At 35.6% G+C, this 25143-nt stretch overlaps 3 protein-coding genes across 4 annotated transcripts; 2 read left to right on the plus strand and 1 right to left on the minus strand.

The window, feature by feature from the left end:
- Positions 1-502: 502 nt before the first annotated feature.
- On the plus strand, positions 503-8181 carry wbp2 (WW domain binding protein 2). Its single transcript, XM_051913792.1, has 8 exons — positions 503-669; positions 2457-2565; positions 2834-2969; positions 4657-4749; positions 4858-5004; positions 5093-5197; positions 5330-5406; positions 7149-8181. The coding sequence occupies exons 1-8, from the start codon at positions 611-613 to the stop codon at positions 7194-7196; spliced, it is 774 nt and encodes a 257-aa protein (XP_051769752.1). The 5' UTR covers positions 503-610; the 3' UTR covers positions 7197-8181.
- Positions 8129-14976, minus strand: trim65 (tripartite motif containing 65). The gene is made up of 7 exons (XM_051913774.1): positions 14843-14976; positions 14025-14450; positions 13637-13732; positions 12739-12969; positions 12140-12308; positions 11894-11983; positions 8129-11802 (listed from the first exon to the last, which is right to left on the minus strand). Exons 2-7 carry the CDS (start codon positions 14436-14438, stop codon positions 11258-11260), a joined length of 1545 nt encoding a protein of 514 aa, XP_051769734.1. The 5' UTR covers positions 14439-14450; positions 14843-14976; the 3' UTR covers positions 8129-11257.
- On the plus strand, positions 14956-23799 carry mrpl38 (mitochondrial ribosomal protein L38). 2 transcript variants are annotated; one of them, XM_051913784.1, is made up of 9 exons: positions 14956-15113; positions 16434-16619; positions 16801-16932; positions 19055-19257; positions 19344-19416; positions 20486-20531; positions 21064-21222; positions 21907-22043; positions 23585-23799. In XM_051913784.1, the coding sequence occupies exons 1-9, from the start codon at positions 15026-15028 to the stop codon at positions 23719-23721; spliced, it is 1161 nt and encodes a 386-aa protein (XP_051769744.1). In that variant the 5' UTR covers positions 14956-15025; the 3' UTR covers positions 23722-23799. The 2 variants fall into 2 exon arrangements, with proteins under 2 accessions (XP_051769744.1, XP_051769745.1); XM_051913785.1 differs by lacking the exon at positions 21907-22043.
- The last annotated feature ends 1344 nt before the right edge of the window (positions 23800-25143 follow it).

The following is a 25143-nucleotide window of genomic DNA, read 5'->3' on the forward strand; positions in this document are numbered from 1 at the left end:
CAGAAGATACCATATTTTACAGAGGGGTGCTGCGTGAAAATCATTTATTATTTATTAAGAAAGCAATGACGCTGAATCAAGTTTTAAATAGTCATATTTGGCCTATATAGACATATGAATACTGTCCCGATGTTTTACGTCGTTATTTAAGTTTTACCTCAGCACTGAGTGTGTGTCATTTACAAAATAAACCTTAGTGATGATGAATCGCTTTTAATTAAAATAATGGTTTTCTTATAAAGAAATAAGGATCTGATATTTGACGAGTGTATTTCATAAAAAAATAGAATAAATATTTGCGGTATTAATATATTTTATATATTAATAATTACATTCTAATTATTATATATATCCCTATTACAATTCTTGTCTATCTATCTATCTATCTATCTATCTATCTATGCAAGCAGTATTAAAAGATTACAAAATTATCGTTGTTTGATCAGATTAAACCAAACTGTTTATTTGAGAAGGTTCGGGAATCGTCTAAAACCAGAGCCGTTGATGTCACCGGGGGGCGTGTCTTAGGGCGGAAGTGCAGGTGGATCATTGAGCTGCGCTCGTAGAATGTTGAGTGTCAATTTTACACAATAACAGACAGACATCAAACATGGCCCTCAACAGCAATCATTCTGAATCAGGAGGTGTTATCATCAACAACAGCGAAAGGTATAATCAAACTCGTTATTATTGTATCTGTGCTGTTGCTGATTTCACGGATTTGTCCAAAACGATCGTATTGAATTAATTATTGTATGTTATGTGTTTTTGTACTTATAATAATATGAATAGTACAGTCTACAGTGTCATGTGTTGGATAACATCGCGTGAACCGTTAGATCACACCCATTCTGTTCAGTTTGTAACGTACTCAGATTTTATGCAACATTATGTTTACACACTAAAAATGTAATTCATATTCAGTCAGATAAATTTCTATCTTTTAATAATATGGCTCGTGCGCAGCTTTCGAAATCCTACTATGGCGAAGTCTGATCCTATGAATATTAATTTAGTCATGCTCAAGTTGCTTGGAAACCTTCCTGCAGCGTTCAGGCACGTTCGTATGCTTTTCAGCCAATCACAGATAGGCCTACTGGTCGTATGCTACGTTACGTAATTAATATTAATGAGCTAAACCCTCGCCGTAGTAGGAATAGTATTTCTGATGTGTTTAGTCGCGGTAGTTCAACAATAATCTTCTTAACCTTCTTCTAAAAGAAATGACATGTTCTAGCACTAGCTTGATCTTATTACACAACTGATAAAGACTGAGATCGATGACCTCAGGAATGACATCATATATTTAACATATCAATCTTTTTTTTTTTCTTTTTTTTTTTTTCTACATTACGTTATTTCTTCATTACTCCTAAAATAAATGTCTTAATTTCTGACCTCAGGAATGACATCTCTAAAAAAAAAAAAAAAAAAAAACAATAAAAATACTATATAAGTACCCAAATGGATACCATCTTATTAAGATTTTCATTTATTTTTCATTTCTTCTACATTACCTTATTTCTTTGTTACTCTTAAAATAAATGTCTTTATTACTCTTAAACTGTGTTTCCTAAATTACTTCCACTATAATAATTGACTATTATTATTATTATTATTATTTTATTATTTATAATAAAAATATATTGATTTATATTTTTAATATGTAATATTAAATATATATATGTAATACTTAAAATTTAATTTTTGTATATTTGTATATATTATTATTTATAATTAATTATTTTAACACTAGTATTTGATGCTGGCATTCTTTAAAACTATAAAAAAAAAAAAAAAGTCAAGGAAAAGCAATTTGGATTTAAAGGGATAGTTCACCCTAAAATGAAAATTCTGTCATCATTTACTCACCCTCAGGTTGTTCCAAACTTGTATAAATTTATTTGCTCTGCTGTACACAAAGAAGATATTTTGAAGAAAGTTTGTAACCAGGCTGCTTTGGGCCACCATTGACTTCCATAGTAGAAAAAAAAGTACTATGAGAGTCAATGGTGGCCCAAAGCGGTTGGGTTACAAACTTTCTTCAAAATATCTTCCTTTGTTTTCAACAGAACAAAGAAATTTATACAGGTTTGAAACAACCTGAGGGTGAGTAAATGATGACAGAATTTTCATTTTAGGGTGAACTATCCCTTTAAAGCCTTAAATCATATTGTAGCAGAGCCACTGAAGTTGGTCAAAAAATAACTTTTTATTCTTTGTTCCTTACACTGAGAAAAAAAAAAAAAAAAATAGGTGTAGGATTTACTTTAAAACAATTGATTAAATTTCACAAATAATTACAAAGAAAAGGCAAGCAACACATTGAATTAAACGTGAAATAGTAAAGACTGAAAAATCCTTCTTTTACAGTGTATTAGCGATGACAAAGCCTGCTTTGATTATGTTGGCCCAGAAAGTGCTGACTGTATTAAACGGACTATGTTTTCCTACAGTGTCTTGATGTCATATGAGAATGTGGAGCTGGTGTTCAGTGACACAGAACACTTGCCAGAACCCTTCAGAAAAAGCAAGAAGGGAAGCGTCTACCTGACACCTTATAGGGTAGGTGATGCAGGAAAAAGAGTTTAGAGACCATCATGTTGTTTTTTTAATAATGATAAGACAGAGCAATGTATGTTATATTTTTTAATATGGTAAACCCCAAACCTAAACAATCTATTCTGGAGTAGATGGGCTTTTACTGTCTTCTGATTGGCTGTAGGATGAAACATACATTTGTGATATTTGGTCTATCTCAATGGTTTGTAAATAACATCAGTTCTCCTCACTATGTTGACTATTTTAACTGCTCATGTGGTTGGGTCTTTAGATGATCTTCGTGACTAAAGGGAAGGACCCGCTGCAGTCTTTCATGATGCCATTTTATCTTATAAAGGGCTGTGAGGTGAAACAGCCAGTACTTGGCGCAAACTACATCAAAGGCACAATCAGCGCCGAGCCTGGAGGTAAGAACACCGAACCAAAATGTAATACTGCTGCTGTGAGGACAGAGTGAGCAATGAGGGAATAAAGAGTCCAAAGCTGAAACTAAAAATAAATACAGCAATGCCGACAGTCACCAGATTACAGCAAGTCAGTTCTCAGATCAGCATGTTTAATCGAAGAAAACAAGCACCGATAGACGCCAATAGAGGTAACACACGGATCTGACGAAATGTGTCTGTCGGTACAGTGTGAATTGGACTTTAAACTTAAAAAAAGAGTATCTCTGCATCAATAAAATGCTATACTTTGCATTTGTGTAGTTTCATTCTATTATTATACTTATATTATATAAGTGTAATTTAGTTTTGGTGACTCTGGCATAATACTGGCCCAGTTATGGCTGTTTTTTGTAGCTTCTGGATAAGTTGTGGCTGCGTTCTTTGGTGAAGGTGGTGGCAGTTTGGCTCTTGTCTGGCTGACATCTGGGGATTACGGCGCTGTTGTGAGCCAGTTATGGCTGATTTCTGGGGACACTGTGAAGTTGTGGGCGAGTTTTGGTCTGCTTCCGGCATTGATCTGTTTGACTTTCGGCAAACAGTACTTGGGCCAACCTTAGGCCGTAATTCCACGTGGTATGTGGGCCAAAATCTCTTCCAAAGCTCAGCCAGATCCAGCCCAAAACCAATTTGGTTCAGATGTGAATCAAGACTCTTCTTGAGTTTTCATTTGGATAATCTGATCCTTGAAAGAAAGTATATGAAGAGTCCTGGTTTTGGGTAATCTGAACTTGTGTGTATGCGTGGCACAGTAAAGAGGACTATGGCATATAAGTATACTAAAGCATAGGGTTGGATATTGTTTGAAATTTAATGATTCCTATTCCAATTCTTCTTATCGATTCCTTACACAAGGAACTTTTGACTGGTTTAAAAATACCATAGCAAAAACATCTAGCATAACAAATATAAATTTCAAGCATTATTAAAGACAAGTAAACACTCAGCAATTAAAAAAAGAACAAATAAACAAATTAGCAATCGCACAAATAAATACAACTGAACGATTGAAATAAAGTGATTTTAAGATTTTTAGGTATTCAGGTATAGAAACTGTAAAATATCACTGCACTTTATGAATAAAATATACATTACAAATACAGTTACAAAAGTTATTCAGTCAAGAACAGCGAGTGAATTTTCTCTTTGTCTTTTGTTGTTTGATTAACGTTATTATGGAGACGGCAGCAGGAATATTAGGCTGCTGTCACTTTAAGAGCTGCACGGATCCAATATACTGTTACACATGCGTTTTCTTTGTCAACTGTTTACGTTTATTTATTTAAGGCATAACCGACTGTTTACGAGGATATTTTGAAATATTTTTGTGTGTATTTGTCCGTTCAAGTGTAAAAAGCGGCGGAAGAGAACTCAGTTCAGTAACAGTATGAGAGGCGGATTTCTTTGCGCACGTCTTTTTTGGATGTACAGCGCTTGAATGGTTTAAAATCACATTAAAATCACTTTTTCTGTGAGTGTGCTTTGGATGTGTGTGCAGCACAGGGTGTTCTTGCCCTTGAATGGTTTAAAATGCACACAAAGGAACTGAAATGCATGTGTCTTATCAAATCCACGGTTCTTGGAACCAGTTCTAAAATGAAACCGGTTCTCGATATCCAACCCTAAAAGTGTGTTTCCATCACTGTTCCAGGTGGCTGGGAAGGTTCTGCAACCTTCAAGTTGATCTTTACTGCTGGAGGAGCGATTGAGTTTGGACAGTACATGCTACAGGTGGCAGCACAGGGTACGTTTGTTTTGGACATTTTAGCAGTTTTAAAAAGACACTCTTTTTACCATCAAACTGTTGATTTGATGTGGAAGCATTACGTTCAGTCTCTCTCATTTATTTCAGCATCCAGAGGGCAACCAGTGACTGGAAATTTCGGCTGTCCTTACATGGCGAATGGGGCGTATGCCTACCCTCCACCTCCTCCTACTAACGGCATGTATTCCGGACCTCCTCCTCCTGGATATGTCTATCCTGGACCTCCACCTCCAGGTAATAACACAACAAATCTATTCATGCAGATAACTGCTAAATAGTTCTGAGCAAACTTTAAACTTTCTGCTTCATTTGGGTCCTGTAGGTGGGTCCTGGTTTGATGGACCAGCGGCCTACATGCCGCCTCCCCCATATACAGCTCCAATGGACCAAGCTCCTCTCGACCCAGACCTGCCCAGAACCCCTGCAGGTATGAGCCAGAACTGTAACTGTACTGTTGAAGATGTCACTACTGTTTTACTGATTAACTCTGACAGACATCTTGTTTATTTATTCATAATAAATTTTTGCCCCATTAAAATGGCTGTGTTTATTGTTCTAGCGGAGGCAAAAGCAGCCGAAGCTGCAGCAAGTTCCACTGCGACTACTTTTGCTCCGATGCGGGTCTACCTGCCGGAGGTGAGTTCACTAACCTGTTAACAGTTCATATGCAACCAAGTTAAATGTGTTAAAGTCCATATATGACAAGGTCTGACCTCTTAACTAAGTCTATCCTGTTAACAAAGTCCACATATAACCAGGTCCAACCTGTTAACCCACCTTTTAATAAAGTTCATATGTAACCAACCAAGTTAAATGTGTTAAAGTCCTTATATAACTAGGTCCAACCAATTTACCAAGTCTATCCTGTTAACAAAGTCGATATATAACCAGGTTTAGCCTGTTAACCAACCTGTTAATAAAGTTCATATGCAACCAAGTTAAATGTGTTAAAGTTCATAAATAACTAGGTTCAACCAGTATACCAAGTCTATCCTGTTAACAAAGGCCATATATAACCAGGTTCAATCGTTTAACCAAGTTCATATATAATAAAGTTCATATGTAACCAAGTTAAATATGTTTAAAGTTCATATATAACTAGGTTCAATCTGTTAACCAAGTCTATCCTGTTACCAGGTCATATATAACCAGGTCCAACCTGTTTATCAAGTCTATCCTGTTAACAAAGTCCATTTATAACCAGGTTCAACCTGTTCATGTATAATAAAGTTCAAATGTAACCAAGTTAAATGCGTCAAAGTTCATATGTAACCAAGTTAAATGCGTTAAAGTTCATATATAACCAAGTTAAATGCGTCAAAGTTCATATGTAACCAAGTTAAATGCGTCAGAGTTCATATGTAACCTAGTTAAATGCGTCAGAGTTCATATGTAACCTAGTTAAATGCATCAGAGTTCATATGTAACCTAGTTAAATGTGTCAAAGTTCATATGTAACCTAGTTAAATGCATCAAAGTTCATATGTAATCTAGTTAAATGCATCAGAGTTCATATGTAACCTAGTTAAATGCGTCAAAGTTCATATGTAATCTAGATAAAATGCGTCAGAGTTCATATGTAACCTAGTTAAATGCATCAGAGTTCATATGTAACCTAGTTAAATGTGTCAAAGTTCATATGTAACCTAGTTAAATGCATCAAAGTTCATATGTAATCTAGTTAAATGCATCAGAGTTCATATGTAACCAAGTTAAATGCGTCAGAGTTCATATGTAACCTAGTTAAATGCGTCAGAGTTCATATGTAACCTAGTTAAATGCATCAGAGTTCATATGTAACCTAGTTAAATGTGTCAAAGTTCATATGTAACCAAGTTAAATGCGTCAGAGTTCATATGTAACCTAGTTAAATGTGTCAAAGTTCATATGTAACCAAGTTAAATGCGTCAGAGTTCATATGTAACCTAGTTAAATGCGTCAGAGTTCATATGTAACCTAGTTAAATGCGTCAGAGTTCATATGTAACCAAGTTAAATGCGTCAGAGTTCATATGTAACCAAGTTAAATGCGTCAAAGTTCATATGTTACCTAGTTAAATGCATCAAAGTTCATATGTAATCTAGTTAAATGCGTTAAAGTTCATATATAACCTGATCCAACCAATTTAGTCTATCCTGTTAACAGTCCATATATAATCAGCTTCAAACTGTTAACCAAGTCTATTCTGTTAACAAAGGCCATATATAACCAGGTCCAACCAAGTTCATATGTACCCAAGTTAAACATGTCAAAAGTCTATATGTGGTATAACCAGATTCAACCTGTTACTCAAGTCCATAGTGTAGAGCTGCATCAACGCAACAAAAATATAAACTTGGGTAATAATTTGAGAATACTGTTTTGTTTTTATTCTGAAGGACAAACCTCCACCCTACTCCCCACCCGATGACAAGAAGAACCAGTAGACGTATCTGCAGCGAGCGCACATCCTCTCCTTTCTCTCCGTACCCTTCATTTCATCCTCTCACCGTCTCCCGCCACAGTTAACGCCCACTTGAACAGACTCCCCATGAAGCTGCACGCAGTAACTGGGGGCTCCAGTAGGGGGCGGAGTGCTCTGCATTAATCTGACCTGGCCTATGTAGAGGGACGAGAGAGACACAACTTTAATGGATTCATAACTCGTGAATGAGAGGGACCTACTGTTAAGATTTCCAGCCGTAAAGAAAATCCGACAGTAAATGATTGAGCTTTTCTAAATTTATTTATGACTGATTTTGTATAGATTGATAGAATGAGAATGATTAAAGTATTTTGCTAGTTGCACAAGAGTTCAGGACAAGGCCCAAAAACACTTGGGCGTTCACATTAACAACGCTTTCTGTCATCGTTCATGCCCGGCTGATGCATCCAACTATATTAGATGCAAGATCACATGAGCTTCACTGGTTGTTGCTGCTCACTTGTTAAACAAATACTCAAGCAGTCGTCTCAAATGCCTTTAAAAATGAAACACTTCCGGTCATTTATTCGCTGCAAATCAACGTGAACGCCCCTCTACTGCGCATTCTGTCAAATGCATCGCTTGACTAAAACTTTTATTGTGCTGCGAGTTCCATTTTGGATTCTTTTGGAATCATTTACTGACCATAGTGTGTCTAAAATCACCTTCACAAACATTACATGTTGTTCACTGCACCGTATACTCTGATGAAGCTCGTTTCAGACCGTGTTTTCTGCAGCAGTGTGTACCTGTCTTGGCGTCTCTCTGTAGCATGCAGCAGTTTGACTTAAGATGCACTTTAACCCTTCATGCACCTTCAGTCTCCTGGACAGCGTTTATTGATTCATCTTTTCCCTAATTTATTTAATTATACAATTAACGCATAGTCTTGACTGTATTGTTATTTGAAGTGTATTTTATTAAAGTAAACATGTATACAAGTGGAACGATGCATTTCATTTGAGAATCTTTTATGGATGTCTTCTTGTGCTCATTATTCATGTACATAGGTAATGTCCAGGGTTTCAAAAGCACACAAAGTTCACATTAATCGGTAAAAGATCAACCTGTGAACAGCAGGACCAGACAATACAGAATGACTTCATTATTCCCAAAAGATATGCTTTTCCAGTTTTCCCTTCACTCATGCAGCTCAGATGGCTTGTGCAAAGTAAATCGTAAATCACTTTCAGTCTCCCAATATTAAGCACAACTCTATTTGTTAGTGCATAAAGTCAGCTCAGACCTCAAGTACGCTTTAACAGGAAGGAGTTCATTTAATTATGATCCCATAATGCACACAGTGCTCAAGCATTCAAAGGCTCCTTATAGAATGGCTATGTTCAGAATAGCATATTTTTGCAGTACACATTATTTATAGTGTGCACATAAAAGTTTGCCAAAACGTACAAGACAAAACAGAGCACACTGAAAAAGATACTGCATCCCATAATGCAATGTGCTCAACCTTTCATTTAAAAAGTGATGAACCGGAAACAACAACCGCAATCAACTTTGTTTTTAATATATCCTTCCTGACTCATTTGATTGGACTAATTGGAACAAATTGGACTAAAAATGCAAAATAACCTTGTGGGATTACTTGCAAAATTAAATTAGTGACAAGCAAAGCAGCATTACTGTTGCATAACAAATAATAGTGTTTAGTATTTCTGTGCAGATTGCAAGTATTCTATTCTGAACACAGCCAATGGCGATGAAAATAATGCTGCCTTCACGTGCTAATGGAAATTTGATAATTCCCACTTCTGAAGTCGTGATTATGGGAGGGCGTTCGTGTGCAATTTTTACCTAGGAAACTTGGTAATTCCGACAGCACGTGAAGACAGCATTAAAGTCTATTGGTGCGTTCAAGTCCTCCTGGGAAGTTATTATATTGTTATATTATAATGCTATCACATTTTGTGCAGGCAATTAGCTTACTTGTAAATAGAAAAGCCTGACAAATGTAACTGCTAAATACCTATTGTGTTATTCCGCCATGTTTCTCACTGACACGCCCCAAAATAACGACTTTATTCAACAATATCTAGTGATGGGCGATTTCAAAACACTGCTTCATGGTGCTTCAAAGCTTTACGAATCTTTTGTTTCGAATCAGTGGTTCGGAGCGTGTATCAAACTGCCAAAGTCACGTGATTTCAGTAAACAAGGCTTCGTTACGTTATAAGTGTTTCAACATTTCAATGGTTCACCACTGGGGGGCGTGACTTTGGCAGTTTGATACACTCCGAACCACTGATTCGAAACAAAAGATTCGTAAAGCTTCGAAGCTTCATGAAACAGTGTTTTGAAATTGCTTATCACTAGATATTGTTGAATAAAGTCGTTAAGTAGTCGTTAAGTATTCTCGTTGCTTCATAACGTTAAGGTTGAACCACTGTGGTCACATGAACTGTTTTAAATATGTTTTAGTAGCTTTCTGGGCATTGAAAGTGTTAATTGTCTTGCTGTCAATAGAGCACTTAGCCATCGGATTTTATCAAAAATATCTTAATTTGTGTTCCGAAGATGAACGAAGGTCTTACGGGTGTGGAACAACATGAGGGTGAGTAATTAATGACAGAATTTTCATTTTAGGGTGAACTAACTCTTTAAAGAATATCCCTAACTTCCCACTCGTATTTTCGAGATTGTGGTGGCGTTCTTGTGCGTTCAGCTCGTAAATACGATCTTTCCGACATGAACGCACCATATGACTAGACTATTAGAGTATGAAATTTAATTTCATAATTTAAGATGTCAGTATTTTAAGTGTTAAAAGATAATGACTGAAAGATGGACACATCATTAGCATAACAATTAAACTGCAAAAATAAACAAAATTCTACTAAAACTGATACAGTAGAAATACGTACAAATACAAAATCACTATTACGAGAATCCGACAGGAAAACTGAACATGGAAATGAACACAACACAGATGTTTGTCCTCTGCGACTGCAGGTGAATAGATCTAATTCTCAATATTTAAAAACTAAAAAATATAAATCATATACTAGAGCGGGTACAGCAGATAGCCTAACAATTTCGATGTCTCTTGAACACAACATAAACACAAAGTGCACATCTGGCCCTCAAATGCAAATTCTTAAAAACTTCTTAAAAGTTCCATAATTTGGCCACAAGTAAGAGAATATGGCAGAAACACACTTTACGAAGTACGTGAACACAGATGTCAACAGATTTACAGTAATACTGTGAAATATTATTACAATTTAAAAGAACTGTATTCTATTGTAATATATTTTCAATTGTAATTTATTCCTGTGATCAAAGCTGAATTTTCAGCATCATTACTCCAGTCTACAGTGTCACATGATCCTTCAGAAATCATTCTAATATGCCGAGTATGAAATATATGCAAACAGAAAACAGTTATTTTAAATTGTAATATTTCACAATAGTAGTGTTTGGTGTTTTTGATTAAATAGATGCAGCAAATACCGTTCCAAAACACTAAAAAATACTGATTATTCTAAACTTCTGACCGGTGTTATATATTGTGCAGTATGCATATGTATTGTTATAATATATGTATACATAATACACATGCTTCTGGACTATGAGGAATATATATATGTGTATGTGTGCGTGTGTATGCATGTATATATATATATATATATATATATATATATATATATATATATAAAATACATATGTATGCATAATACACATACTTCTGGACATATATATTTATATATAATACTGTCATTGATTATTTCAGGAAATATCGTAACTTATGACTGACACATCAAGCCTGTGTAGCTGAAAGCATCTGCGTTCATGTACTTGCGTGAAGTATAATTCTCCACAGATCAACCAGAGCTTTTACAGCACCATCCCAGAGTAAATCCTGAGCTCATCAAATCTCACCACAGCTCAAAAACACGAGGAGTGAATGATGGAGAAGAAAGGCAACACGTATCAGGTCCAGCTACAGCAGGGATGCATCTATTTCCTCGGGACCATCCTGTTGAGGACAAATCAGCGTACAAATGTTCAGGCTCGCGGTTCACAGAGCGTAACAGTGACGCCCTCCCCAATCCAGCAGGCAGGGAGCAGGGCTTGTGAAAACGCGCAGTGGAAGGCGTGCAGCCGCACCTGTCCCTCGCCGTAGTAGGTCAGCGTACCGGCCTCGTAGTCCAGAAGCATGCCGATGCGCAGCGGCTGCGCGTTCAACTGCAGCTGGGCCGCGACGGACTCCTTGCAGCCGGCGTGCCACGCGCTCAGCTGCCGCTCGTCCAGCTGGAGGCTCCACGACAGCTCGTTCATCCCCACCATGCAGCGTTTGCCCTTCTCTTTGCGCGGGATGTTTGGGTACGTCACACCCACGTAGGCCCATGGTTTCGACACCTCCAGCTCCCAGTAATGCTGCCCGCGAGTGAAGCTCTGGAAACACAACACCTGCCAGGTGTGGTCGAAGCGGGACTCGTCGGCTGGGACGGGGCGGGGCCCAGAGGTCATATGCTCCGCCCTCCTGTTGCTCTGGGAAAGGCGTAAGTGAGCGTTAGCGGTACGAGGGTCAAAGGTCAGGTTGCAGCGGTCTGGGTGAAGAGAAGAATTGCAATATATGAGACTGAGAATAAAACTTTTTGCACTCTGTACTATCATACGCATGAGATGATATGAGCGTACATGCGTTTAGCCCCTCCCTCTCTGCTGGATATGATGGAGTTGCAGGACTGGGAACAACAGCCAGAACTGGCCTCTTATCTTGAGGAGAGCCTACGAGAAAGACAAAGAAAAAGTAATGCTGATGATATAGAAAAAAACAATAATAAAACTAACAGTATGTTAAATAATTATTTATTTATACAACTGTTTCCGACAGCCATTTTTTTGTGCAACATGCATCAGACGGTCAGTGCGATCCCGACTCACTTTCTTTATCCTGTCCTCCGGACACCTGTACGGCTCTCTCCAGATCCTCACACACCAGCTTAGACACGCGGGACAGGACGTCTGTGACGGGGGTCAGCTTCTCCTGTACGCTTACATGCACATCCACAGGAACGTCACTGAAGCGTGGGACCTCTATGAACCTGGAGTCCTGCATGAGCACACAAACAGGGACTCCATAAACCATTAACAATAAATAATAAAAGAATAATATATAAATTAATAAGAAATATCATTGTAAAATAATTCATAAAATAATAAATAAATAAAAAAAAATATAAGTCTTTTTATAATATAAAAAATTATTATTTTTATATAGATGTATATAAAATTTATATTATTTTTGAATAAAATTATTATATAAATATTTTATATTTAAAATATACAAATATAAAATACAAAAAATAAATAATAATATTTTCCCCAACCTTAGTAGCATCAATAGAAACGCAAATGGGGCCATTTATTATTTTTTTATATTTAATTATTTATTATTCATTTATTATTTTATTTTGTGAGTCCCTTCTCTCATTTATAAAATAAAATAAAATAAAATAAAATAAAATAAAATATGCTGTAACCTTGATGAGCTGGCATGGAGGGAGGGAACACATGCTGCTGATCTCCTCCTGCAGGGCTACAAGCTGGATCGTTCTCTCCTCCAGCGCAGCCAGCCTCTCTTCAGCCTGCAACACTGTCACTTCCTGCTGCTGATCCAGAAACATCTGCGTCACTTCCTGCTTCTCTGCCAACACCTTTATCAGCTGTGAGAACTTGGTGTTCACCCACTGAGACGTCTGCTGTAGTGAGACCTGATTGAGTAGAGGGAGAACGACATGCCATGAGCGGCGATTTTATTACTAATTCAATATGCATCCTTCATCTACGTCTGTTCTCTTATATTTCAATGTATGTCCATTTTTAGGCATTTCTTCTATAAAAAATTAAATTTATCATTTTATGTTGCTATATAGTCCTTATTTGAGCATGGCAGCTCTTGGTCATTGCCTGCTTTCATTAAATGAAAAGGAACAATGTGTCCTTTTTTTGAAAGAAAAACTAGTTAATAAAAAAAAACCCTAAATGTCTACTATATTATATTACATATTATATTATTATTAATTACTACTATGTATTATGAATTATATATTGCATGATAATTCATGTTAGTTCATGTCTGGTCCATAAAATGAGTCTATTTTCAAAAAAAGTGGAGTGTTCCTTTAACAGTTACAACTTTTGGTTTTAAAAAAGCATTAGTAATTGTTGAAATTAACTTTAACTAAGATTATTAAATCATTGGAAGTATTTTTCATTGTTAGTTCATGTTAACTAATGTAGTTAACTAATGTTAATAACAAATGCAAGCTTGTTTTAAATTGTCACCATCATATGGTTTTGGGATGATATGAGAATGAGCACATTTTCATTTCTGGATAAAGTCTCTAATGAAGATGGTAATGGTAGGAGATGCCTTGCCTTCGCTTTCTCCATGTTTTCCATGAGCTCCAGACGGTTCCTCTCAGTGGCTTCCTGGAGTTTCTTGATTTCTGCACTCTTTCTCTTTAATCCTGCCTGCATACCAAAAGAGAAATGTCAAAAAATATTATTATTATACAAGATTCAAACATTTTCACAACAGATTGAATCTCACAAAACCTAAAGATCAAAAAATAGCACTCTAAAATTAAAGAAATAAAAAAAACAGATTTTGCATAAAGAAAATATACTCCCATTATTACAAATTATTAGTGAAAATTAAGCATTATTTTAACCCCCAATTCTCATTATTGTAACGCAAAAAAAAATGATGATATACTATTTAAATTGTACAGTATTTATACATCATGGTAGTGCATGTTTGTACCTCTCTATTCTTTCGTTCATCTTCCACTAAAATCGTATCATGTCCCTTACACTCGATTACAATGCACTCATAGCAAACACACATGCAGTCATTCCTGCAGTAGAGGACCAGAGGTTTCTGGTGCCGCTCACAGATCTGCTCCGGCTCCGTGTGGACGGAGGCTCCAGTGCACACATCTCTCTTAGCTGGACTGTGTGTGGCGGCCACCTCCGTTAACACTGACAGAGACACGTTGCGATTCAGCTGAGGCCTCGTTTTGAAGGATGTGTTGCAAACAGGGCAGTGGAAGTCTTTGTCCTTGGCCTCCCAGAATTTGGAGATGCATTCCTTGCAGAAGGTGTGACCGCACGGGATGGTCACAGGGAATTTAAACGACTCCAAGCAGATTGTGCACTGCATGTGATCCTCCATCATAAACCTGGAAACCTGAAAGTATAAAATAAATGAAGAAAAAATGTTAAGGACTGCAGAGAAACACTATTGGTTCATGTTGTCACAGGAGACAGACAGACAGACACAGATGGATAGATAGATAGATAGATAGATAGATAGATAGATAGATGATGGAAGGAAGAATTTAAGCATCTATATCAGTGTTTATGTTGAAGTACAACTACTATATATGATGTATAACTGAATAAAATACATTTGACTCATGAATTATAGTCATTTTTCATTCTTAGGTGAATTAATGTGCTGGAAACATCGAGACACCGTGAATAAACAAACTTCAGCTGACCCTACATCACCGCTAAACAACATCTATTTTTAAAGCAGAGGATTTATTTGTCGCCAAACTCCTTTTTCATATAACTCACAGGTTTGTTTACTCATCAGATGTGTAGAAACGTAAAATCCCGATTCCTGCGCGCACTGGATCTCTCATGGGCGAATCTCGTCGCTTTCTATATGAAGGAGTACACAGACGCGGTGACGTGTACGCACGTTGCGTCACGTTTCTTGTGTGTTGACGCATTTCGGCGTCTCTAGAGCGGTTCATCATGGCGCTGCGCAGCGCGGCGTGTGTTCTGCTGCGGGCGGCGGTGGATGCGGGGCTGAAGCATCATGCGAGGGGTCTTCGGTGCACCGGTGAGGGGTGTTGGAGGATATTTGTGTAAATGTGCAGTTAAGGAGTTAAATAATCAGCAGAGCGGCTGCTGTATGCGCGCGAGTGTGTCTGCTGGTCTGAATGACCTTTACATTTATATTTTACACCTTTATATCTCTATTTGTACTTGAAATTGTTTTTACTTGTTGTCTACTTATTCTGTTATCAATAGATAATTAATTAACTAGTCTGTATTTTCATTCTATCCTTTCTGTTCATCTATTTTTCGTATCTTTCTACAGCACTTTGAGTTACTGCTTGTCTCTAAATGAAGGATATTATTATTACTGTTGTTGTTTTATTATTATTATATTTACATTACAACATTATAATATTTATTATTATTATTACATTTATACTGCAGCATATTTAGTATTGTTGTTTTTTATTTTTAAATGTATATTTATAACATTATTATTTATATTAAAACAATAAACTTTATTATTCATTATTATTACATTTATACTACAACATAATTATTGTTGTTTTTATATTGTTCATATTAAAACATATTATTACATTTATGTTACAACATTTTATATTATTGTTGTTGTAGTTGTTTATTATATATTATTATATTAAGCATTATCATAAAATGTAATAATCTTTTTATTTTTTATTATTGTTAAATTTATATTACAACATTTTATATTATATTTATATTGAAACAATTTATTATTTATTATTGTTTTCCTATTATTATTATTATTATTTTATTTATTCTACAACATATTTATTATTGATGTTTGTTTTATTATATTTATATTATAACAGTATTATATTTATATGAAAACAATATTATACTATTTATTATTGTTTACTATTATTATTATTACTATTATATTTATACTACAACATATTTATTATTATGCTGTTTTTATTATTATATTCATATTACAACATTATTATATGTATTGTTGCTGTTTTTATGATTATATTAATATTAAAACAATATTATACTATTATTGATTATTATTACAATATACATTTTATATTATTAGTTTTTATTATAGTCATATTACAACATTATTATATTTATTATTACATTTATATTACAACATTTTATATTGTTGTTGTGTTATTATATTTATATTAAACATTATTGTAACATTTATGAATATTTGTATTTTATTAAATTTATATTACAACATTTTATATTATTGTTGTTGTGTTAATTATTTTATTTATATTAAACATTATTATAGCATTTATTAATATTTTTATTATTATTATTACATTTACATTGTACCATTTTATCATTTTTATTACACTAATAATAAATCCTCTTGTACCTTCTGTAGCTGTTCTGGGTCACAGGTCCCCTCCTCTGGGTCCGATGCCCAATGAGGACATTGACTGGACTCAGCTGGACTCTCTGGAGAAATATCGCAGTTACACTCGCTACGTGAGAGCAGCGGAGGAGGCCGACCGGAGAGATGTTTGGTGGAAGACCTGGAGGAAATACAGAGAGGAGGAGACGAAAGAAGGCAAGTCATCACGGATGAACTTGAGCCATTGAGCTGTGAATACACACCCATTACATCCATAGTTGAACTGAAATACTACGACATGCTCTATAATATCAAATCTAGATGCATTCATGTGGGTTTGTTTGGGTGACATCACTGATTGTTGCTTTCATGAGGTTTTGATTGTTTGTGTGAGCAGCCGTTGCGCCGGTCAACATCGGCCTGCCATATCAGCGTCCCTCCAGGAAGGCAGAGGTGAAGGAGAGGAAGAAGGTCATGCAGGAGAACAAAAAGAACCCAGAGATGGAAAGAGACAATCGACTGCGAACATGTGAGTGACTCCAGCATCAATGCATCATTATGATTAATCAAAAATCAGGTTAATCAAAAGTAGAATGATGCCAGAATTATGATGAAAAATCTGAACTGAAAGTGGGGTTTAATTGCTAAGTGTATATTTTTAAGTATCTAGTGTAAATCTTGAGGGTCAAGATCAAATCAATGACCTCCTAAAGATGATATTTGTAAGCATGCAGCAAAATCATTAGCTGCATTCAAAATTGCATACTTTCTTGAGTAGGTACTTATTTTGAATAGATAATTACTTCACGACTGCTATATAGTATGAATGTGTATTATGAATGTAATCCGGACATACTACATTCACCATGCTGTCATTATCATGTGACCTACCAGCCAGCCGCTTCACTGCCATTCACAAGTCCTCTCCTGTGGCCTCATGGGATAGTAAAGCGTCCATTGTATGCACACTTGTAGTAGGTCATCTGGGTACTTTTTGCCTACTCTTTTATTAGTACTGTGAATTCGGACATACTTCTTTTGTCACATACTGTTTTTCACCTACTATATAGTAGGATAGTATGTGATTTCGGATGCAGCCAGTGACTCATCATGTTGTCAAATTGCAGGTTTTGTGGAGTCAAATTTTTTCAGTGTACTCAGATGTACACATCTTGCTTTGTTTGCAGGATTATGTCATTAAAATAATCTTGTTTGGTGCATCAGAAATCAAAAGAAAGTGATAAAAATATGCATTTCAAGCCTATTTCTAGGATTGTTTGCATTGTGATATTTTATGCACATTTTCCAACCAAACAAATTCTCATTACTGTTTTTTTTTTTTTTTTTAAATTAGATTAATAAATAAATCCAGTACAACAAATACTATCATTATGTATACTTACATTTGTACATTACAAATGTAACTTTTTTGCATTAATGAGAAAACCATGTCACAATGCAAAAATATTTATGCAAAATTAGTGATAAAAAATTATTTTTTTCTTTTGATTTGAGTGGTGAATATACAAATGTTCATGTTTAGTGGTATAGAAACATACTAGAGATGCTCCGATCAATCAGGTAATAATCACATTCTATGACTCGATTGGTAATCATTACATTTTGTCCAGTCTCACGAATTGAACTGCAAAAAGTCTCTGCAAACGTGCATGTAAACAGTATACAGATTAAGTTTTTTTTTTTTTTGCGCCACGTTCTGGTTTGTAACTACGCGAAACATTAGTAAACCATAGTAAATCACACAGCGTTATTTAGAGCAGGTTGTCTCGATTCAAACAAGCCCACACACAACATAACATGATGCGTTGATCTTCAGAAAATCCTCACGGAGTGACATTGACATGCTGCTAGGCTAAAGCTATATATATATATATATATAGGACTTCTGAGATTACATCATATTATCACTTATCAGTCATCAGTAGGACATTTAAAGGAACACTCCACTTTTTTTGAAAATAGGCTCATTTTCCAACTCCCCTAGAGTTAAACAGTTGAGTTTTACCGTTTTCGAATCCATTCAGCCGATCTCTGGGTCTGGCGGTACCATTTTTAGCATAGCTTAGCACAGTTCATTGAATCTGATTAGACCGTTAGCATCTTGTTAAAAAATGACCAAAGAGTTTCAATATTTTTCCTATTTAAAACTTGACTCTTCTGTAGTTACATCGTGTACTAAGACCGAAGGAAAATTAAAAGTTGCGATTATGGCCGATATGACTAGGAACTATACTCTCATTCCGGCGTAATGATCAAGGAACTTTGCTGCCGTACCATGGCTGCAGCAGGTGCAATGACATTACGCAGCGTCTGTGAAAATCGCAACTTTTAATTTTCCTTCGGTCTTAGTAGGCCTACACGATATAACTACAGAAGAGTCAAGTTTTAAATAGGAAAAATATTGAAACTCTTTGGTCATTTTTTAACGAGATGCTAACGGTCTAATCAGATTCAATGATCTATGCTAAGCTATGCTAAAAGTGGTACCGCCAGATCCGGAGATCGGCTGAATGGATTCGAAAACGGTAAAACTCAACTGTTTAACTCTAGGAGAGCTGGAAAATGATCCTATTTTCAAAAAAAGTGGAGTGTTCCTTTAAGGTAATCTTTACTTATTTTATGGCTTCCAGTTCGCATTTCCCTGGACAGAGTAAAGGCGCAGTGGGAGAAGACAAATGGACCGTTCCACATCCGGAGGCTCGCCGAACACTACCGAATCTACCAGGACCTCTTTCCCATGGCATATTTTGTTCCGCGGGTCATGCTGCATGTGGCGTACGGAGATGACAGCAGTGCAGTCGTGCATTTTGGGAATCACTTAACGCCGAGTCAGGTGAGGCTTCAGAACATGTAAAGACTGATTCTGTTTGAAATACAGGAAACAGGCTTTGATTTCCACTGTTTGTGTGAAATCCACAGGCAGCTAAAGCACCTCAGATACGCTTTGAAGCAGAAGAGAATTCACTCTGGACACTGTTGTTAACCAGCCCAGGTACAGAAAAATTTACATCAAATACATATTTTGATATAATGATAGACATATTCTATATTCTCAGTCAGACGTTTTTTAAATGCAGTTTAAAATGCATGTCCAGAAAAAAAGGATCACACACACACACACACACACACACACACACACACACGTTGGTAAACCTATCATAAATTACTAAACCTCAGACATGCAAAGAATCCACTACTGGCTCATAAGACCCATTCAGTAGATGATCTGGAAATCTTTATGTACCAGAAGGAATGCTGTAGATCTATCCAGAAGATTAAACCATAAATTTCCCCAGAATATCAGGTTTACATAGAGCAAATCATTACAGTTGGCTGCTGTTTTTGAAAGGAATACTTTTTTAAAAAATAAATAAATAAACATATCTGAAGGTAAAATTAAAAAAAGACTATAAAAGAAGGCATAAGTACATTTTTATTATGTTTTTACTTTCACAAATGCACAAAGATGGTTATACAAAATTCAAAAGTTTAATATCAGTCTCTTCTGCTCATAAAGGCTACATTTATTTGATCAAAAATGCAGTAAAACAGTAATATTGTGAATTATTATTGCAATATAAAATGTCATTTGTCATGATCAAAGCTGAATTTTCAGCATCATTACTCCAGTCTTCAGTGTCACATGATCCTTCAGAAATCATTCTAATATATTGATTTGCTGCTCAAGAAACATTTATTATTATTGTGAATGTTGGAAACAGTTGTGCTGCTTTATATTTTTTCAGGATTCATTGATGAATAGAATATGTTCAAAAGAACGACATTTATTTGAAACAACGTTTTGTAACATAAATATCTTTACTGTCACTTTTAATCAATTTAACACATTCTTGTTGTATGTATTAATATGAAAGTATTAATTTCTTTTTAACTTTTGAACGGTTGTGTGTGTATATATGTGTGTGTGTGTATGTTTTCAAATGTTAAATACTTTTTGGTCATTTGACCTGCAGAAATGTCACTCACAGTTATTAAAATGCAATTTGAAGTTCCTCCACAAGATGGTGGTACAGTGAAGTAAACTGTGGCTGTTTTTGCAGATGAACACCTCCTGGATGGTGAGCAGGAGTATCTTCATTGGCTGGTGTGAGTATGTTTGCTTATCCTGCATTACTTGAGCCATATTAATATTTATTTCACCAAAATCCATTTCCATAAAACCCACGGTAACACTTTAGTTTAGGGTCTAATTCTCATTGTTAACTAGTTGCTTATTAGCATTCATATTACAAGGATATTGGCTGTTTATTAGTACTTATAAAGCACATATTAAGCACATACCTTATTCTGCATGACCTTATTCTACATCCCATAATCCTACCCAATACTCAAACTTAACAATGACCATACTAACTATTAATAAGCAGTAATTAGGAGATTACTGAGGCAAAATTTGTAGTTAATATTTAGTTAATAGTGAGAATTGGACCCTACTATAAAGTGTGACCCCAAACACACTTACCTTAACAGCTGCATGGCAGTGGGATCATAGCATTCAGTTCAGCATTGTCTTACCTCAGTTTGACCCAGCCCCGGTTGGAAAACCCTGACATGAAGGAATAATTGTTTGAAACAAATTATGTGGTGATCTCAGTTTTTAACTATTAATAAATTACAGGGGGAATATCCCTGGGAATTCTGTTACGTCAGGTGAAGAGATCTGTCATTACATCAGCCCTTTTCCTGCCAGAGGGACAGGATTGCACAGATATGCCTACATCCTGTTTAAACAAGATGGACCGGTTGACTTCAGTGCTGACATCCGACCTGCACCCTGGTGGGTAGTTTTAATACTACTCTTACACTTTAGAGGAGTGGTTCCCAAACCTGTCCTGGAGGACCCCCAGCCCTGCACATTTTGTGTTTCCCTCATATATCACACCTGATTCAACTCATGTGCTCATTAATAGAGACAGCAAGACCTGAAATGGGTGTGTCAGAAATAGGGAGACATACAAAATGTGCAGGGCTGGGGGTCCTCCAGGACAGGTTTGGGAACCACTGCTTTAGAGAGTAAAAATAGTGTTACAATAAAACATCTCATGAAAGCAATTTTTTTAGGTCATTTTTACCCTATTATTAAAATAAAATAAAAAGAAAATACAAAATTATATTTTGCATTAAGAAAATGAATCAAGACATTTTACCAACAAACTAGCAGTTGCATTTGTTTTGTTTCTCGTTTCTAAATGTGTCTTGTGCAATGCATAGTTTCAGAAAAGTAGCCATTACATTCCTAAACGAGAATGATTTATAGTAATTATGGCTCATGGAATAAAAGTGGCCATTGACTTAAAACAGATGTTCTTTGTATTTTTTTTCACTGCTTAGAAAACCCCACAGAAAAACCCTTCAACTTGTGTAACATTCAAAGAATATATTCAGTAAAAAGCAGAGTGATATCCAAAGTTATTGCGTCACTTGCAGACATATGTATTCTGTCTCTCTGTCCAATTTGTAGCTACTGTCTGAAGCACCGGACTTTCCGAACAATAGACTTCTACAGGAGACATCAGGATGTGATTACTCCATCCGGTCTTGCATTTTTCCAGTGCCAATGGGATCAGTCCGTCACTCGCACCTTTCATGAGTTATTAAGTGAGTAATCTGTGGGTGTAAAAGGAAAAACACACTTCCTTTATAATATTTAAGAGCAGACTGTCTGGAAAATCTAGTCTGCTATTTTTGGCCATGTGTTTCTGCTTCTGTCTCAAAATAATGCATGCTTTAAAGACTACAGTAATGAACCTTTAAACTGACTATTTAGACATCCAATTTGATTCAGCATTTGTATGCAATTACAAGCTGTTTTGATGCAACAGAAAGAGCCTAGAAACGGTTCAATGATTGAAAATGAACAATGTTTTGGGTTTATTTTTTCCAGACCAGTGGCTGGTTGCATAACCTGCTTACACTAGTCTTAATAAATTTACTTCAAGACTGGTTCTAACTTTTTAAAGTCTGTTACATACAGAAATCAGAAAATTAACCCTTTTGTGCCAATTTAAAAAACAGTTACACATAGGTCCATAGAGGACAAAAATGTCCATGTCCAAAAACTGTCATAACAAATTTAAGCTAAAGGAGACCTTTGACAGATTATTGTTGAAGTAAAAAAAATTTAAAAAGTGAAATAAGAAAAAACTATAGAGGTTTAAGTTTATGAAAATGATTTATGAACATTATTTTATATAAAATATATATTTTATGAAACTCAAAAACTGCTAGACAATCAAAGCCATAAATCTAAACAAGTTGTGTTCCAAATTTGAGGTTGATATCTGAAAAAATGAGCTTTCAGTAAGAGTTTGTTTGGGTGCAGTACCAAATTTTCTCCATTAGATGCCAGCAAAGCTCCGCTGATGAGCACAGTGGTTGGATTTGTTATTTGCAGTACAGTAGAGTTTTTCTCTCTCAAATATTATACACACACATGCACAATTTTTTTATCACACACACATAAACCACACTCTGACATCCATACCAACACACCCACACAATTATAGCTACATAATTTATTCAATTGGCTCTATAATATGTGACCCTGTACCACAAAACCAGTCGCACGGGTATATTTGTAGCAATAGCCAACAATACTTTGTATGGGTCAAAATTATCAGTTTTTTCTTTTATGCCTAAAATCATTAGGATATTAAGTAAAGATCATGTTCCATGAAGATATTTTGTAAATTTTCTACCGTAAATATATGGAAAATGTATTTTTGTGAGTGGATATGCATTGCTATGGACTTTATTTGATCAACTTTGAAGGCGATTTTCTCAATATTTTTGCACCCTCAGATTATTCAGCTGATTTCAGATGATGTAATCAATTTAAAAAAAATTGACCTTTATGACTGGTTTTGTGGTCCAGGGTCACATATGCAGAAGCAGAAAACAGGAATAGACAAGTTCTTAAGACACAGTCTTAACATTGTAGCTAAGTTTATGCAACTTGCCCCAGGTCGCTTCTTTCTCAAACAAAACTTGGCAACACTACATAAGTGGTGTGTGACCCGGTAATGTTAACATCCATTCCAAAAAAAAAAAAAAATCTGGGTCATGACTGTTGGCTTACAACTCGGAAACCCTGCAAATAAAACTCATGTTACTCATGTTGTGCTTGATAAATTCCACAGATATGAGAGAGCCAGTGTTCGAGTACAACAGACCTCCAGTGTATCACCCACCTCAGAAGAAATACCCTCACGGACAGCCACTCAGATACTTGGACCGCTACAGAGATGGAGCAGAAAACACCTATGGGATTTATTAAACACACAAGCATGTATAATGTTCACTGTACAACTCAAACAGCAGGGTTTTTTGTTTGTAATAAACTAAATATGTCATCCTTTGTGTTGTGATCTGCCTTTAAAGTCACCAGGAAATCAAAATTGACTTCTTATTTTTTAATGGAATATTGCAGTGTTTATTCTAAATGATTTATTGCACATTTTATTTTTAATTCATTTGCCTCGTGATCTAATCCAAACAACTCTCACTCCCTCTTGCAGCAATAAATTTTCTCCAGTGTTTACAGACGCGAGGTTGGGACAAGCTCCATTAAATTTCCTACATACAAAAACAAGTCTGCCCTAAATCTGTTCCAGAAACCGTTTCACTCCTAATAGGGAAGAAAATACAATCACAACTTTTGTTTCATGCTGAATTTAGTTATCTGCATTTCGTTCCCTTGAAATTATAAGGTCTATCTGACATTTTTTGTCAAAATTGAGTTAGTGTTATTCTGTGACAACTTATTTACATTATGTGATGTTTTTGGTAATGTTGAGTACATTCGGGGACTTTTTATTTAGAAAACAAAAATGTCATATCTACAAAGTCGAATGGAATACAAAAACTTTGAAGCTCAATATATCAAAACTGCTCAGAATGTAGATAGAACCGTATAATTCCAAGTAGATGATTTGTTAACATGAACTAACAATGAAAAATACTTTTAAACCATTTAATAAACTTAGTTAAAGCTAATTTCAACACTTACTAATACATTAGTCAAGTCCCCCCTGTGGTGAAAATCAAGTTTTTAATGTTGTTTATATGTCTATGTGGTGTTTTTAATATGCTTTAAGACAAACCATGTGCAAATTCATCAGTCAGCACCATTTCTGAGTAATTTCTCTTTAAAACTGCATTGATCTAAAGACTGTCTCAAAAACGCGGTTTAAAATCGTTGGTGTTTCTGACGTCACAAACTACTTTGTAACCAATCACGTCAACGTGCCGGCGGGATTTAGCATTTCATCATTACCAGCGAACTAGCAGAACTCGAGAGAAGCCAAGTTATCCTGGTATATTTTTCTGTTGATATGAAAAATCGGGTAGATTTAGCAATATAATGGGTGGGTGATGTATATTACGACGTTATGATAGAATATATGCCTCTCTCTACTGACATTCTGAGTTCAAAGTGTTTCTGGATACTTCTAGAAGGCAGCTGTCTGACTCTGAGATGGCGAACAGGAACATGGTAAATTGTGTAACATTAGCAACACATTATTAGCTGTTTGATAACATAGTCAAGCAAAAGGCTAATCATATTAATTACTGTTATGTGCCCGATGTTGTAAAAAGTGATACCTTTGTGCAGCGTTTACCTCAGTAAGTTGATCTGAGTGGAGGCGGGGCTAATTAGCATATTCATAGCAAGGGTGTAGAATTAAGTTAAATCTAT

The sequence above is a fragment of the Ctenopharyngodon idella genome, chromosome 12 (assembly GCF_019924925.1).
Source record: "Ctenopharyngodon idella isolate HZGC_01 chromosome 12, HZGC01, whole genome shotgun sequence".
NCBI lineage: Eukaryota > Metazoa > Chordata > Actinopteri > Cypriniformes > Xenocyprididae > Ctenopharyngodon > Ctenopharyngodon idella.

Excerpts from the sequence above, each read along its gene's own strand:
- trim65 (XM_051913774.1), bottom strand. The coding sequence starts at position 14,438 with ATGATGGAGGATCACATGCAGTGCACAATCTGCTTGGAGTCGTTTAAA. Across the intron at positions 12,970-13,636 it reads AAAACATGGAGAAAGCGAAG|GTCTCACTACAGCAGACGTC; the intron begins GCAAGGCATCTC and ends CTACTCAATCAG. Across the intron at positions 11,984-12,139 it reads CGGAGGACAGGATAAAGAAA|GCTCTCCTCAAGATAAGAGG; the intron begins GTGAGTCGGGAT and ends TCTTTCTCGTAG.
- wbp2 (XM_051913792.1), top strand. The coding sequence starts at position 611 with ATGGCCCTCAACAGCAATCATTCTGAATCAGGAGGTGTTATCATCAAC. Across the intron at positions 670-2,456 it reads ATCATCAACAACAGCGAAAG|TGTCTTGATGTCATATGAGA; the intron begins GTATAATCAAAC and ends GTTTTCCTACAG. Across the intron at positions 2,566-2,833 it reads TCTACCTGACACCTTATAGG|ATGATCTTCGTGACTAAAGG; the intron begins GTAGGTGATGCA and ends TTGGGTCTTTAG.
- mrpl38 (XM_051913784.1), top strand. The coding sequence starts at position 15,026 with ATGGCGCTGCGCAGCGCGGCGTGTGTTCTGCTGCGGGCGGCGGTGGAT. Across the intron at positions 16,620-16,800 it reads AGAGGAGGAGACGAAAGAAG|CCGTTGCGCCGGTCAACATC; the intron begins GCAAGTCATCAC and ends TTGTGTGAGCAG. Across the intron at positions 19,258-19,343 it reads ATCACTTAACGCCGAGTCAG|GCAGCTAAAGCACCTCAGAT; the intron begins GTGAGGCTTCAG and ends TGAAATCCACAG.